Source organism: Phascolarctos cinereus, unplaced genomic scaffold (genome assembly GCF_003287225.1).
Source record: "Phascolarctos cinereus isolate Bilbo 61053 unplaced genomic scaffold, phaCin_HiC Scaffold_5;HRSCAF=322, whole genome shotgun sequence".
NCBI classification, from domain to species: Eukaryota; Metazoa; Chordata; class Mammalia; order Diprotodontia; family Phascolarctidae; genus Phascolarctos; species Phascolarctos cinereus.
The window spans coordinates 258463536-258479551 of NW_027555958.1; the positions used below are offsets into that span (position 1 = coordinate 258463536).

Sequence of the window (16016 nt, forward strand, 5' to 3'; positions counted from 1 at the left end):
CAAGAAGAGATTTTTGAATCTTTTTTGTCATTTGCCCCTTTGGCAGTTAGAATAAAACACACAGGATTACAAAGGAAACCAATTATAATGAAATACAGTTATCAAAATGTTAAAAGTTCCAAGTTCACATAACCTACTGAAACCTATCTGTAAAAAATTTATCCTATTGATTTTACCTTCATAACATCTCTTGTATATATTCCCTTCTTTCCCCCAACACTGCCACCACCCAGGCGCAGGCCTTAATCACCTCACACCTGGGTTTGGAAGCAACAGTCTGCTGATGGGTTTCCCTGCCACATGTTTCTCTCCACAACAGTCCACCCTCCACTTCCCTGTCAAAATGATATTTTGGTACAAGATATAGTACAGATCTGATCATTTCATCCCTCTATTAATAAACTCCAGAGGCTCCCTATCACCTTCAGGATCAAATATAAAAGCTTCTGTTTGGCATCCAAAGTCTTTCATAACCTGCCACCATTCTACTTTTCCATGACCCCATGTTAAAAACCTCTGGTATAGAAGGAGAAGAGATGAGGGCCTAGGAGAGTATTAGGGAACTCTGAAAATTATTGGGTGTGATATGAATGAAAAAGCAACAAAGGAGATGGAGATGATGGTCAGACAAACAAGAGGAGAACCAGGAGAGAATGGAGTCACAAAAGGTAAGAGAAAATATTCAGGAGGAGATGGTGATTGACAATATCAAAGGCTGAAAAGAGGTGAAGAGGGGTGAGGATTGAGAAAAAGCCTCTATATTCAGCAATTTAAGAAATCATGGGGATTTCCAGCCAAGATGGCTGCCTGAACAGAGCTAGACCACCAAATTTAGAGATAGACCACCAAGTTTCCATTTACCTATTGCACTAAAATCCTGAAATTCAAAGGAAATAGAATAATAATCAAAAAATTGAATGACAAACTAAGTGACTTCTTCCACCCCAGAATTGCTCAAAATGTTATGACTTTACAGGTAAACAAGCCAGGAAGACCAGCTGTGGGCAAAGACACATGCAACCTAAAAGATTCTATGTCTACAGTCAGCAACAGCAGAAGGTCCCCTTAAAACAATCCACTGAGATCAGAAATCCAAAGGATAGAGACTTGGAAGCCCCAAGGATCAGCAGCAATCAGAACAATCAAAGCAGAATGACAGTACTCACAACTCAGACAGCCCAGGTAACCAAGCACTGTGTCCTGAGACACCACACATGAAGATTCTGAATGATCCTTAAAGAAACAGAAAGGTCTAACACGAGGAATAGGGGTCAGTATAAGCATTAAGGGGACTCACAGATTGAACCACTTCAAGCCAAAAGTGCAGCAGGAGGCAGAATTAGACCTGATACAAAGCCCCGATTCAGGAATTAAAACTGGAGAAATGAGTTATTCAAAGAAAATATCAACCCATTATCAAAAATATCTAGAGACCAAAAAAAAAAAATCTAGAGAAACCCAAAAGGGACCTAGTCACTGCATAACAACTACAAGCAGAATTTCAAATGGTAAATGGATTTTTCACAAGAACTACATTAATACCTGGAAGAAATGAAGCTCCTTTAAAGGAAAAAGGATGAAATAAAAGCTCTAAGGGAAAGAATTCAACAGAGAATAAGCTTAAAAGAAAAAGTGTACAACCTCACTCAAGTAAGAAAATCCCAGAGAATTAGAATGGACCAAATAGAAATCAATGACTCCATGAGGTAGAAATCCTAGCCACTGCAATAGGGCAAGAAAAAGAAATCTGAGTGAATAAGCAAAGTCAAAGAGGAAACAAAATTACCATTTTCTGCCGATTGAGGGTGGTTGAACTAGAAAAGTCAACTAAAACTTATTTGAAACAATAACTTCAGCAAAGTTGCAGAATATAAAATAAATTCATATAAATTATTAGCATATATTACCCCCAAAATCGAATAGGAAGTAATAAAAAGAGAAATTCCATTTAAAATTACTACAGAATATATAAGATACTTGGGTATCTAACTACCAAGACACAAAGGAATTACTCAAATACAATTACAAAATATTCTTTACAGGAATAAAGACATACCTAAAATGACACATCATGCCAATAAAATAAAAATAACAATATTATCTAAATTAATTTACTATGCTATACCTAATTACCAAAGGATTACCTTATAGACTTAGAAAAAAATTCATAAAATTTATTTGGAGGAACAAAACCTCAAGAATCTAACAATCTTTTTAAAAAAGTGAGAAAAGAAGGGAGCTTATAGCTTCAGATCAGGGGTGGGGAACCTGCAGCCTCAAGGCCACATGTGGCCCTCCAGGTCCTCAACTGCAGCCCTTTGACTGAATCCAAACTTCACAGAACAAATTCCCTTAATGAAAGGATTTGTTCTGTTTATTACAGGGATTTGTTCTGTAAAACTTGGACTCAGTCAAAAGGCCGCACCCCAAAAACCTAGAAGACCACATCTGGCCTCACAGCCACAGGTCCCCACCCCTGTTCCAGATATCAAATTACACTTCAAAGCAGTAATCATCAAATTATTTGGTACTGATTACAAAATAGGGGTCAATCAGTGGAACAGAGTAGCTATACAATACAGAGATGAAAATGAACGTTGTTGGCTAATGTTCAATAAACCCAGCTACTTAGGTAAAGACTATTTCACAATAACCTCTGGGAAAAATAGAAAGTAGTATAGCAAAAATTAGATTTAGACTAACATATATACCACAATTAATTCCAAAATGCTACCTAGAGAGAAAAAGTCACATCATAAACAAATTAGAGAAAGAATGCAGAAATACCTTTCACATTTATGGACTGGGGAGCAGTCCATGACCAAAGTATAAAGAAAGGGTTACAGAAGTTAAAATAAACAATCTTGATTACATAAAATTTAAAAGTTTTGAAAAAATAAAATCAAAGCAGCTAAGTCAGAAAAAGTTAAGTAGAAATGACTTTCCAGCAAATTTCTCTGATAAATGTCTCATTTCTAAGATATGTAGGGAACTAATTTGTAAGAATAAGTCATTCCTCGACTGATAAATCAAAAGGATATAAAAAGGCAATTTTCAAAGGAAGAAATCCAAGCTACCAATAGGAATATGAAAAATGCTCCAATCACTAAATGTTAGAGAAATGCAAATTAAAGCAACTCTGAGGTCTCACTTCACACTCATCAGTCTGGCAAAGCTGACAAAAAAAGAAAAATGACAGATGTTGAAAGGGCTACAGGAAAATAGGAAATACACTGCTGGTGCAGACATTCTGGAAAACAATTCATTACTTTTTTAAACCAAAAAGTTACTAAATAGTATATGCTCTTTGATCTAGCAATATTATTACTAGTCATCCCCTAAAAAAAATAAATCAAAGGAAAAAAGTACCCATATGTACAAAAATGTTTATAGCAGCTCTTTTTGTAGGAAACTATGGGGGTTGTCCATCATTTGGGTAACGGCTGAACAAATAATGATAGATGAATGTAATGGAATACTATTGTTTCATAAGAAATTACAAAAAGGAATTTTCAAAGAATTTCTGAGAAACCTAGTAAGACTCGTATGAACTACTGCAAAATGAAGTGAGCAGAACAAGGAAAACTATTTATATAATAACAAAGCTGTATAGACAAATCTGCGCTAGACAGAAAGATTTTAGAGCTCTGACCAATGCGGTAACCAACTATGACTGTAGAAAAATGATGACAAAGAACGCTACCAATCTTCTGACAGAAAGGTAATGGATTCAAGATACAGAATGAGAAATACATTTTTGTACAACACCCCACGCGGAATCTGCTTGACTACATACGTATTTGCTATGAGGGTTTTATTTTTCTTTTATTCTATTGGGAGGAGGCAGGAGAGAAAATAAATGCTTGTTAACTAACATTTTAAAAGTATTTTTAAATACCTCTATAAGAAAAAAAGAAAAAGAAAAAGGCAACTACATTAGTTCAGTAGAGAAGTGATGGAGGTCTGAACTAGGGTTGTGGCTATATGAGTGGCAAGAAGGGGAGACATATATGAGAGATGCTAAAAAAGCAGAAATAATAAGATTGAGCAACTAACTGAATGGATATGAGAAATGAAAGAGAGTGAGGATTTGAGGATGCCCACTAAGGTTATAAGCTTGATGGACTGGAAAGATTGTGGTGCCCTAACAGGGAAGGTTAGAAGGGAATATGATGGAGAAGTCAAAGAAGTCCAAAATAATGTGATCAACAAATGAGATAACATTGAAAGAAAATATAAAAGGGAATAGGACAGAGTTTGGGGGACATCTACAAAGCAAAGGAAACCAAGATGAGCTGTGAGACATATAAAAAGAGAGAAAAGTGTCACAAAAACCTAGGGAGAAAGAGTATCCAAAAGGGGATAGTGACTGCCACAGGTCAAAAAGAATTGAGACTGAGAAAAGAACATTAAATTTGGCAATCAAGCGAACTCTGATAATTGTGGAAAGGGCAATTTCATTTGAATAATGAATGAGGAAACCAGACTGCAGAAGGTTTAGAAGAGATGGAGAAGAAAGGAAGAACTAAATGAAGACAGTGTTGTCAAGGAGGATAGCAACAAGGAGAGACATGGGACAATAGCAAGTGAATATATATGAGGGCTTTTTAAGAACGGGGGAGACATGACCATGTTTGCAGACAGCAATGAAGAAGCCAGAAGATAGGGAGAGATTGAAGATAAGAGAGGGCATATCACAAAGCATGAAATGAATCATCTAAAATCTATAATTTACTCTTCTCAAGAATAAAAATATGTAAAATTTTCACCATTGCTGGTTACCATTGTTACAATGTAAACTTCATCTTTTTAACTGGCTTATTCATGGAGAGTGGTGATATGAATATCATAAGCTGAAAATATTACTATTGCTATTGCAGTGGTAATTAATATAAACTATGTTTATATATCTGAAATGTCAAATCAGCTATGTGACATTTGTAACAGCAAGTTTTCTAAGATGAGTAGAACTGGTTTTTAAATATTATATATAAACACCAAAATCAGGGTTATAATCCTAACCTACTCTCCTTTTCAAGGCTAAAAGATCCTGGGCACATTGTAATGAAATTTGTTGAACCAATATTTTATAACCACTCTTTATACCAGAGTACCATCCTTGAGAGGAAACAAGTAACATCTATGAAGGGAACCAGTACCTTCAAATCTTTTGTGACTGTCATAATCGTCAGAACAAATCACCTCAATAAACCTGTTCTGTAGAATTTCATTATGATGAGCCAGAACTTCAGTGACACCATCATCACCATTCAAAAAGCTCCACAATAAAAGACTGGCAAGTAGACCAGATGATCCCAAAAATGAAATTTTCAACCATTTCCTCTGGGATTCATGATGGACTCGATTCTTCTTTATACTAGGGACAGAAAATAAACTAATATCAATTTTCATCTAACATTTGATTGAATATTGCAATACACACAACTAACTCTTAAAACAGTCTCATATTACCCCTGAAATAAATATTTCCAGAGTCCATAGCTGACTGAAACTTAACCAGAACTTTATGTCAATCCACAAATAATTATTAAGCATCTAACAGACTTTCAGAAGAAACATGAAAAAAAAAAACACCCCTCCACAAAGCAGTCACAGTCAGGATCACAGAGGTAGGTAAAAATACATATGTAAACATTACAGAACAAGGCAATAACAGTTTTAACTGTGTGGTGATCTCTGATTTAATTGGTGTCCAGGCTTGAAATAAGGTCCAACTCCACACCCCAACTCCTCCTCTAAGATCCTCTGAGATTCAAACTCCAAATGACAGAAATCACCCCTGGTTGCAACAGCAGCACTATTAGGCCTGAGAACTAAGGAACAGGGGTAACAAGACAGGATATCAAATGTGGGGAACTATGTAGCAATCCACTAAGCCCAGGGGAAATTGTACAGCATCTAGCTAGAGCCACTTCTACCTCCCCAAAAGTCACTTGGGGCAGAGACCTAGGCTGCCGAACTGTGAAATGCTTAGTGTGGGAAGAGGCTGAGACACCTTGAGATCCACCCAGGGAAACTACCATTAGAAGAAAAGGAGTCAGAAGGTGAGCAATAGGGAAAAATAAAGAGGGGAAAGACTGAAATTACCAAAGATCTCAGGAGATAACTCAGAGATCAAGAGGGAAAATGTCAATAGGAGAAAAAGCAAGCATCCAGATATAGTAAAAGAGTTTAGGAATCTATGAATAGAAAGATTTCCTCTACACAAAAGATAGAATACACAGATGCATTTTCTTTATGTAAAACAAAAGAAAAAGACAACACTTGAAGAGACAGAAGACCCTGTAAAATTTGACCAGAAGCAAAAGTTTTGAGGAAGGAGAGCAAAATATGCTATCTATGAGTGGTTTAAGAGAAATGAAGGAGGTAGAGCCAAGATGGTAGAGTCAAAGCAGGGAATCTCCTGAGTTCTCCCAAATTCCACCCAAAACAACATTAACATAATACCTCAAAAGGAATTCTGGGGCAGCAGAACCAACAAAAGGATGGAGTGAAATAATTTTCCAGCCCAAGATAACTTAGAAGGTTGGCAGGTTTTCCTTCAGATAAAGTCTGCAGACAGACCTTTGTCTGTTTCACTGAGGAGAGAGTAGAGTGCAGTCCAGCCCAGCTTGTCCCAGCTCAAGCCAACAGCAAAGTCCTACAAACCGGCACAAGCCAAGAATAAGGCCCCAGGCCCAGCATCAAGCTACCAGTGAGGCCCTAAGGCCCTGTTCCAAGCAGCTACTAATGGACTATGCCTGGTGCAAGCCAGCAGCAGGCCTTAGAGACAACTGAATCAGCAGTAGCACCTTCTGGAATTCTCAGCCCACAGACAGTAAGGGATCAGACAACTGGTCAAGAGGAAATTACAGGAGATCCTTTGCTGGCACTGGGTGCAGGACTCTGTTGCATTGCCCATACTCAGTTCTGGGCTGCAGTCCCAGGTCAAGGATGATCAGGAACCCTGATCACAGTTGCAGGGTGGAAAAGAATGTTTATGGTCATTCACGGATCAGTGCACAGTCCAAAACAATGACCACACCTTCCTTAGATGATACCACACTGGAAGAACTGAAAACTTACAGATGCCTAGAACTGGCTCTGAACACAACAGCACAAAAATCCTGAGGCTTAGGACAGTACCCCTCCACCCAAGGAGCAGAGCCCAACTTTAACATAAAGTTAAAAGCCATATGAGCAAATATCAAAAAAAGAACCAGACAAGAGAAAGTTACTATGGTGAAAGGAAAATCAAAACAGAACTCAGAAGACAGTGAGATCAAAACAGTTATATGCAAAGCCTCAAAGAAAAATGTGAATTGGTCTCAGGCTCTGGAAGGGCTCAAAAAGGATTTTAAAAATGAAATAAGAGAAGCAGAGGAAAAATGGGGAAAAGAAATGAAAGTGATGCAAGAAAGAGTAAACAGTTTGGTAAAGGAGTCATACACAAAAAAATACTGAAGAAAATAAGAACCTAAAAAACAGAATAGGCCAAATGTTAAAAGAGGCACAAAAATCCACTAAAGAGAAAAATTCCTTAAAAAGCAGAAATGGCCAAATGGAAAAAGGGGTACAAAAATTCACTGAAGAACTCCTTAAAAAATATTTAGACAGAGGGTATAGGTGTGAATTGACTATGACAGGATGATATAAAAAAAATTAAGGGGTGAAAAAAAAGGGGTGCACTGGGAGAAAGGGGAAAGGAGAAGTAGAATAGGGGAAATTATCTCACATAAAAAAGGCATGAAGGAGCTTTTACAGTGGAGAACTTGGGGGGGGAGAGGAAGTGGAAGGCAATGCTTATTCTTACTCTAACTCAACCTTACTCTCATCAGAATTGGCTCAAAGAGGGAATAACAAACACTCAGATATAGAAATCTATCTTGCCCTACAAGGAAGTAGAAGAGGAAAGGGAAATGAAAATGGGGGGAACTGATAGAAGGGAGAGAAGATTAGGGGAGGTTGTGGTCAGAAGCAAAACAATTTTGAGGAGGGAGAGCATAAAAGGAAAGAGAGAGAGACAGAGAGAGAGAGAGAGAGAGAGACAGAGAGAGAGAGAGAGACAGACAGAGAGAGAGAGAGAGAGAGAGAGAGAGAGAGAGAGAGAGAAAGAGAAAGGATAAATAGAAGAATAAAAGCAGGATGGAGGAAAATAAAGTTAGCTATCACAACTGTGAATGTAAATGGTATGAAATCACCCACAAAACAGAATCAGATGGCAGAATGGATTAAGAAGCAGAACCCTTAACTTCTTTCGTATTTATCTTTTGGTTAGATTAATCTAGTTCTGAACCCTACAATATGTTGTTTACAAGAAACACACCTGAAGCACAGAGACACATACAGAGTAAAGGTAAGGTACTAGAATGAAATCATTATGCTTCAGCTGAAGGGAAAAAAACCAGGGGTAACAGTCATGATCCCAGACAAAGCAAAAGCAAAAATAGATCTAACTAAAAGAGATAAGCAAAGAAACTACATATTGCTAAAAGTTATTACAGACAATAAAGTAATAGCAATACTCAATACATGTACCAAATGGTATAGTGTCCAAATTCTTAAAGGAAAAATTAAATGAGTTACTGGAGGAAATAGACAGTAAAATCACACTAGACGAGGATTCTACTTGCTCCTTTCAGAACTAGATTAATCTAACCGAAAAATAAATATGAAAGAAGTTAGGGAAATGAATAGAATTTAGAAAAGTTAGACATGATAAACCTCTGGAGAAAATCAAATAGGAAGAGAAAAGAATATACCTTTTTCTCAGCAGTACACGGCACCCACACAAAAACTGCCCATGTATTAGGGCATAAAAACCTCACAACTAAATGCAGAAAAACAAAAATTTTAAGTGCATCCTTTTCAGACCATAATGTAATGACAACTACACTCAATAATGGGCTGTGGAAACATAGATTAAAAATTAATTGGAAACTAAATAAGCTAATGCTAAAGTTGGCTGGTTGTCATTCTTTATTCTCAAAGAGGACCAAAAAGACATCACTATGTTGGCATCAAAGTACAGTGTCCCACTGTGGCTAATCAGACCAATGCAAACTCAGAAGGCTCTACCACAGATAGGGCACAAATATGAACATTTGGAGTGTCTCTAAATTTGCACATCTCACGTTTCTTTTGAGCCACTGTAATTATGCTTTGCTATAGAGCACAGCGCCTTCTTTGATGCAGGTACACCATGCTGGACAGGTCCTGTGCCACTGTCTCCCATATCTCAAAATCTATTCCAAAATTCTTCAGAGATACCTTAAGAGTGTCCTTGTATCACTTCTTCTGACCTCTATGTAAGTGTTTCCTTGTGTGAGTTCTCCATAAAATAATCTTTTTGGCAAACATACGTTTGGCATTCAAACAACAGGGCCAGCCCATCAGAGTTGTACTCTCTGCAGTAGAGTTTTAATGCTTGGCAGTTCCACTCGAGAAAAGACCTCAATGTCCAGTACCTTATTTTGCCAAATGATCTTCTGAATCTTACTAAGACAATTCAAATGGAAGCAATTCATTTTTTTCTGGCATAGTGCTGGTATACTGTCCAGGCTTCACAGGCATATAACAATATGGTCAACACAATGGCTCTGCAGACCTTCAGTTTGGTAGGTAATTTTATACATCTTCTCTCCCACGCTTCCTTTAGAATCTCCCAAACACTAAGCTAGCTCTGGCAATGCAGGCATCAACTTCATCATGTATGTGGACATTCCTGGAAAGTATACTGCCAAGAGTAAGTGAACTTAACCATAGCATTCAAAATTTCTCCATTTGCTATAACCAATGGTTCCACATTTGTGTGAGGCTGGCTGGAGGAGAACCTCTGTTTTATTGGTGTTGATTGTGAGGCCAAAATTAGCACAAGCAGCAGAAAATCAATCCATATTTTGTTTCCTCTTAACCTCAGGGGCTGCACTGAGTGTATAATCATCTACAAAAAAACACACACCAAGTCTCCTTCCACTTTAGTCTTGACTTGTAGCCTTTTCAAGTTAAATAATAAACCATCACTTCGGTAGCTCATTTTAATGCCGTTTTTATCCTCATTGAAGGTGCCTGACAACACTGCTGAAGATATTATGTTAAAAACGATGGGAGCAAGCACACAGTCCTGCTTCACTCCACCAGTGAGTGGGAAGAGATAAGAGCATCGTCCATTAGAGAGAACCTATGCAAGTATGCCATCATGAAACTGACATATAATACTGATGAACTTCTGTAGGCAACCACATTTTACCAAATTTTTAATCCGAAAGAATGACTAAATCAAAGAACAAATCATAGAAACAATCAATAATTTCATTAAAGAGAATGACAATGACACAAGATACCAAAATTTATGGGATACAGCCAACGTAGTACTTAGGGGAAAATTCCTATCTCTAAATGCTTATATCAATAAAATAGAGCTGGGCAAGTAGGTGGAGCAGTGGATAAAGCACCAGGCCTGGAGTCAGGAGAACCCGAGTTCAAATCCAGCCTCAGACCAGACATTTGACACTTACTAGCTGTGTGATCCTGGGCAAGTCACTTAACCCCAACTGTCTCACCAAAAATAATAAAATAAAATAAAATAGAGAAAGAACAAATCAATATACATATGAGTATGTAACTAAAAAAGCCAGAAGAAAAAAAATTTTAAATCCCCAGTTAAACACCAAATTTGAAAGCAAAAGAGAGATAAATAACATTGAAAGTAAGAAAACCATTGAACTAAAAAATAAAACTAGAAGCTGGTTCTATGGAGGGAGAGGAGACAATAAAATAGATAAACCACTGCTTAATTTGATTTAAAAAAAAAAAAAGAAAACCAAATTACCAGTATCAAAAATATAAAGAAATGAAGAGGAATTTAAAGCAATTATCAGGAGCTGTTTTGTCCTATTATATGCTAACAAATCTAATAATCTAAGTGAAATGGCTGAATATTTATAAAAATATAAATTGTCCAGATTAACAAAAGAAGAAATAGAATACCTAAATAACCTCATCTTTGAAAAAAGAAATTGAACAAGTCACCAATGAGCTCCCTAAGAAAAAATCCCCAGGATCAGATGGATTCACAAGTGAATTCTATCAAACATTTAAGGAACAATTAATTCCAATACTACATAAATTATTTGAAAAAAATAGGCAAAAAAGGAGTCCCACCAAATTCTTTTTATGACACAAATATGGTGTTGATATCTAAACCAGGAAGAGCAAATACAGAGAAAGAAAACGCCAGGCCAATTTCCCTAATGAATACTGATGTAAAAATTTTCAATAAAATACTAGCAAGGAAATGACAGCAATATATCACAAAGATCATGTAGTATGACCAGATGGAATTTATACCAGGAAGGCAGCACTGGTTCAATATTATGGAAACTATCAGCATAACTGACCATACCAATAACAAAACCAATAAAACCAACAAAAATCATATGATTACCTCAACAGATACAGAAAAAGCTTTTGACAAAATACAACAGTCATTCCTGCTAAAGACACTAGAAAGCACAGAAATAAATGGAGCTTTCCTTAAAATAAGTAGCATTGATCTAAAACCATCTTCAAGCACTATCTATAATGGGGATAAATTAGAAGCCTTCCCAATAAGATCAGAGGTGAAGCAAAGATGCCCATTATTACCACTATTATTCAACATTATAATAGAATGGCTAGATATAGCAATAAGAGAAGAAAAAGAAACTGAAGGAATTAGAATAGGGATTGAGGAAACAAAACTATCTCTCTTTGTAGATGATATGATGGCATATTGGAGACTCCTGGGGAATCAACTAAAAACTAGTTGAAAGAATTAATAAGTTTAACAAAGGAATAGCATGTTAAGACCTCAAATTATATTATAAAAAAGAATTCATCAAAAATATCTGGTATTGATTAAAGATTAGAGTGATCAATGGAATGGACTGAAGAAGGAAAATTCATAAATAATAGAATTCATTAATGCAGTGTTTGATAAAGTGGAAAATATAAATTACTTTAGGGAAAAACTCCCTACTGGATAAAAAAAAAACCTTCTAGGAGATTCTTGTCATTTCTATCACCATAACATCTCTATAACACACTTGTTCTTTTCCACTCATATAACCAACACATTAGTTCAGGGTTTCATCACCTCTTATCTCGCTTATTACAATAGCTTTTTATTTAATCATCCAAGACTCCTACCACACAAATACATACGTCTTCTACTCGATAAATTTTAATTGTTCCCTATTTTGTCTAAGACCAAATATAAGGTTCTTTGATTGGAACTTAAAGCTCTTCACAACATGGCTCTTTTCTATCTTTCTAATGTTCTTACACATTACTTCCCTCTATGCACTCTACAATCCTGCTACGCTAGCCTACCTGCTGTTCACACAAGACAATCTACATCTCATCCCTAGGCCTTTGCAGGGACTATCCCTCATATTGGGAGTGTTCTCCAGTCCCACATATGAATCTTGAAAAAAACCAGGGAAGCCAGTAGGTAGAAATGAGGAGAGAGAATATTTCAGGCATGGGGACAAACTGGATAAAATATCTGGAGCAGAGATATTCAGTATCTTGTTCACAAAGCAGCAAAGAGGCCAGTGGCACTGGACTGAAGACTATGTGGCAGGGAGGAAGGTATAAGATTGGAAAGGTAAGGGGGCAAGGTTATGAAAGAAACAAAACTTGAATTAAGATCACTATGTTAAAAGATGGAGCCATCAGGGGGCTTGGAATGTGATATTCCATAAGGCAAAGTAACTTGGATTACAACTGAGAGAAATGAGCATAATCTTTCAGGGGAGGAGATGGACAGTCAATGAAATAGGAGACTTCCAAACCTTCCTGATGAAAAAACCTGAGTTCAAGAGAAAATTTGTTCTTCAAATACAAGACTCAAGAGAGGCATAAAAAAGGGGCAGGTAGGTGGCGCAGTAGATAGAGTCTGAAGTCAGGAGGACCTGAGTTCAAATCCAGCCTCAGACCAAACACTTGACACTTACTAGCTGTGTGACCCTGGACAAAGTCACTTAACCCCAACTGCCTAAAAAATAAAAATAAAAAAATAAAATGGTGAAGAGACACTTAAAAATATAAACAGGAAAGAAAAAACCAAAATGTTATTAATAAGTTACATTCCTATAAGGGAAGATGACACTTGTTAACTCTTGAGAACTGTATCATTATTATAACATTTAAAAGGGCTATATAGAGAGAGAGAGGTGTATGTATAAGTTGAATTGGATATGATGATAAAAAATCTAATTAAGTGGTGAAAAGGGATTGTATTGGGAGAAGAAGAAAGGAAGAGGCAGATAAGGGTAATTACATCACATGAAAAAACACAAAAACCTATTAAGGTAGAGGGAAAGAAGAGAGAGAGATGAGCATTGTTTGAACCTTACTCTCATCAGATTTGGTTCAAAGAGGGAATAACATAATCAGTTAGGTATAGAAATCTAACTTACCCTATATGAAGTAAGAGAAGAGGCGCAGCAAGGTGGCAAAGTGGATAGAGCACCAGCCCTGGAGGACCTGAGTTCAAATCCAGCCTCAGATACATCACAGGGAGATAAGAAGAAATAAGGGTAAAAGAAAAGAAAAGGGAGAGGGCTGATAGAAGAGAGGGCAGACTGAGGGAGGTGGTGGTCAAAAGCAAAACTCCAGTGAAAAGGAAAGGGAGAAAGGAGAGAGAAAAGCATAAACGGGGGGAGGGAATAGGATGGAGAGAAAGACACACATAGTAATTATAACTATGAATGTGAATGGGATGAACTATCCCATGAAATGGAAGTTAGTAGCAGAGTGGATTAAAAACCATAATCCCACAATATGTTGTTTACACGAAATACATTTGAAACAGAGGGATACACACAGAGTAGAGGTGAAAGTCTGGAGCAGAATATATTATGCTTCAGCTAAAGTGAAAAAGGCAGGGGCAGCAATCCTGACCTCAAAGCAAAAGCACAGATAGATCTAATGAAAACAGATAAGGAAAGAAACTACATCCTGCTAAAAGGTATCATAGACAATGAAGTAATATCATTACTAAACATATATGCACCAAGTGGTATGGCATACAAATTCTTAGAGAAGATGTTAAGGGAGTTACAGGAAGAAATAGATAACAAAACTATACTGGGGGGACCTCAACCTCCCCCTCTCAGAACTAGATCCATCTAACCACAAAATAAACAAGAAAGAAATATGAATAGAATTTTAGAAAAGTTAGATATGGCTAATGTCTGGAGAAAATTGAATGGGGATAGAAAGAAATATACCTTTTTCTCAGCAGTACTTGGCACCCACACAAAAACTGACCATGTATTAGGGCATTAAAAACTTCACAATCCAATGCAGAAAGGCAGAAATATTAAATGCATCCTTTTCAGACCATGATGCAATAAAATTACAGGTAATATAAGGCCATGGAAAGATAGACTAAATATTAATTGGAAACTAAATAACCTAATCCTATAGAATGAAAGGGTCAAACAACAAATCACAGGAACAATCAATAACTCCATCCAAGAGAATGACAATAGAGACAACATGCCAAAACTTATGGGATGGAGTGAAAGTGGTTCTCAGGGGAAGTTTCACATCCCTAAATGCTTACAGGAATAAAACAGAGAAAAAAGAATCAAAGAATTGGGGATGCAACTAAAAAGGCTAGAAAAAGAACAAATTAAAAATCCCTAATTAAATACTAAATTAAAAATTTTGAAAACCAAAGGAGAGATTAATGAAATTGAAATTAAGAAAACTATTGAACCAATACATAAAACTAAGATCTGGTTTTATGAGAAAACCAATAAAACAGATAAACCTTTGGTTAATTTGATTAAAAAAAACAAGAAAACTAAATTAGCAGCATCAAAAATAAAAAGGGTGAATTCACCACCAATGAAGAAGAAATCAAAACAATAATTAGGAGCTATTTTGCCCAACTGTATGCCAATAAATGACCATCAGTGAAATGGATGAATATTTACAAAAATATAAATTGCCTAGATTAGCAGAAGAGGAAATGAAATAAATAACCGCATTTCAGAAAAAGAAATTGAACAAGCCATCAATGAACTCCCTAAGAAAAAATCTCCAGGGCCAGATGGATTTACAAGTAAATTCTAGCAAACATTTAAAGAACAACTAATTCCAATACTATATCTACTGTTTGGGAAAATTGGTAAAGAAGGAGTCCTACCAAATTCTTTTTATGACAGAAATATGGTGCTGATACCTAAACCAGGAAGAGCCAAAACAGAGAAAGAAAATCATAGACCAATTTCCCTAATGAATATAGATGCAAAAATTTTAAATAAAATACTAGCAAAGAGATTACAGCAACCTATCTTGAGGATAATACACGATGACCAAGTAGAACTTATACCAGGAATGCAGGGCTGGTTCAGTATTAGGAAAACTATCAGCATAACTGACCATACCAACAACAAAACTAACAGAAATCACATGATTATCTCAATACACGCAGAAAAAGCATTTGAGAAAATACAACACCCACTCCTATTAAAAACACTAGAGAACATAGGAATAAACAGAGTCTTCTTTAATATGATAGGTAGCATCCATCTAAAACCATCAGTAAGCTTTACATGTAATGGGGACAAGCTAGAAGCATTTCCAATAAGATCAAAGTGTGAAACAAGGATGTCCATTATCACCACTGTTATTCAATATGGTACTAGAAATGTTAGCTTTAGCAATAAGAGAAGAAAAAAAAATTGAAGGAGTTAGACTAGGCAAAGAAGAAACAAAGCTATCACTTTGCAGATGATATGATGGTATACTTAGAGAATACTAGAGAATCAAGTAAAAACTTACTTGAAATAATAAACAACGTCAGCAAAGTTGCAGGATATAAAATAAACCCACATCAGCATTTCTATATATAACTAACAAAGCCCAACAGCAAGAGATAGAAAGAGAAATTCCATTTAATGTCACTGTAGACATTACAAATTATCTGAGAATCTACTTGCCAAAACAAACCCAGGAAC

At 36.3% G+C, this 16016-nt stretch overlaps 1 protein-coding gene across 3 annotated transcripts in view; it reads right to left on the reverse strand.

Moving 5' to 3' along the window:
* The window catches only part of OGFOD3 (2-oxoglutarate and iron dependent oxygenase domain containing 3), a 63178-nt gene that overhangs the window by 43394 nt on the left and 3768 nt on the right, over nucleotides 1–16016 (reverse strand). For 2 of the 3 annotated variants that reach the window (XM_020966722.2, XM_020966723.2), the window contains exon 2: nucleotides 5160–5377. In XM_020966722.2, coding sequence (XP_020822381.1) covers nucleotides 5160–5377 — 218 coding nt within the window. Of the gene's footprint in view, nucleotides 1–1166; nucleotides 1300–5159; nucleotides 5378–16016 lie in introns of those variants that run through there. The other variant, XM_078155751.1, reaches the window with a different exon arrangement.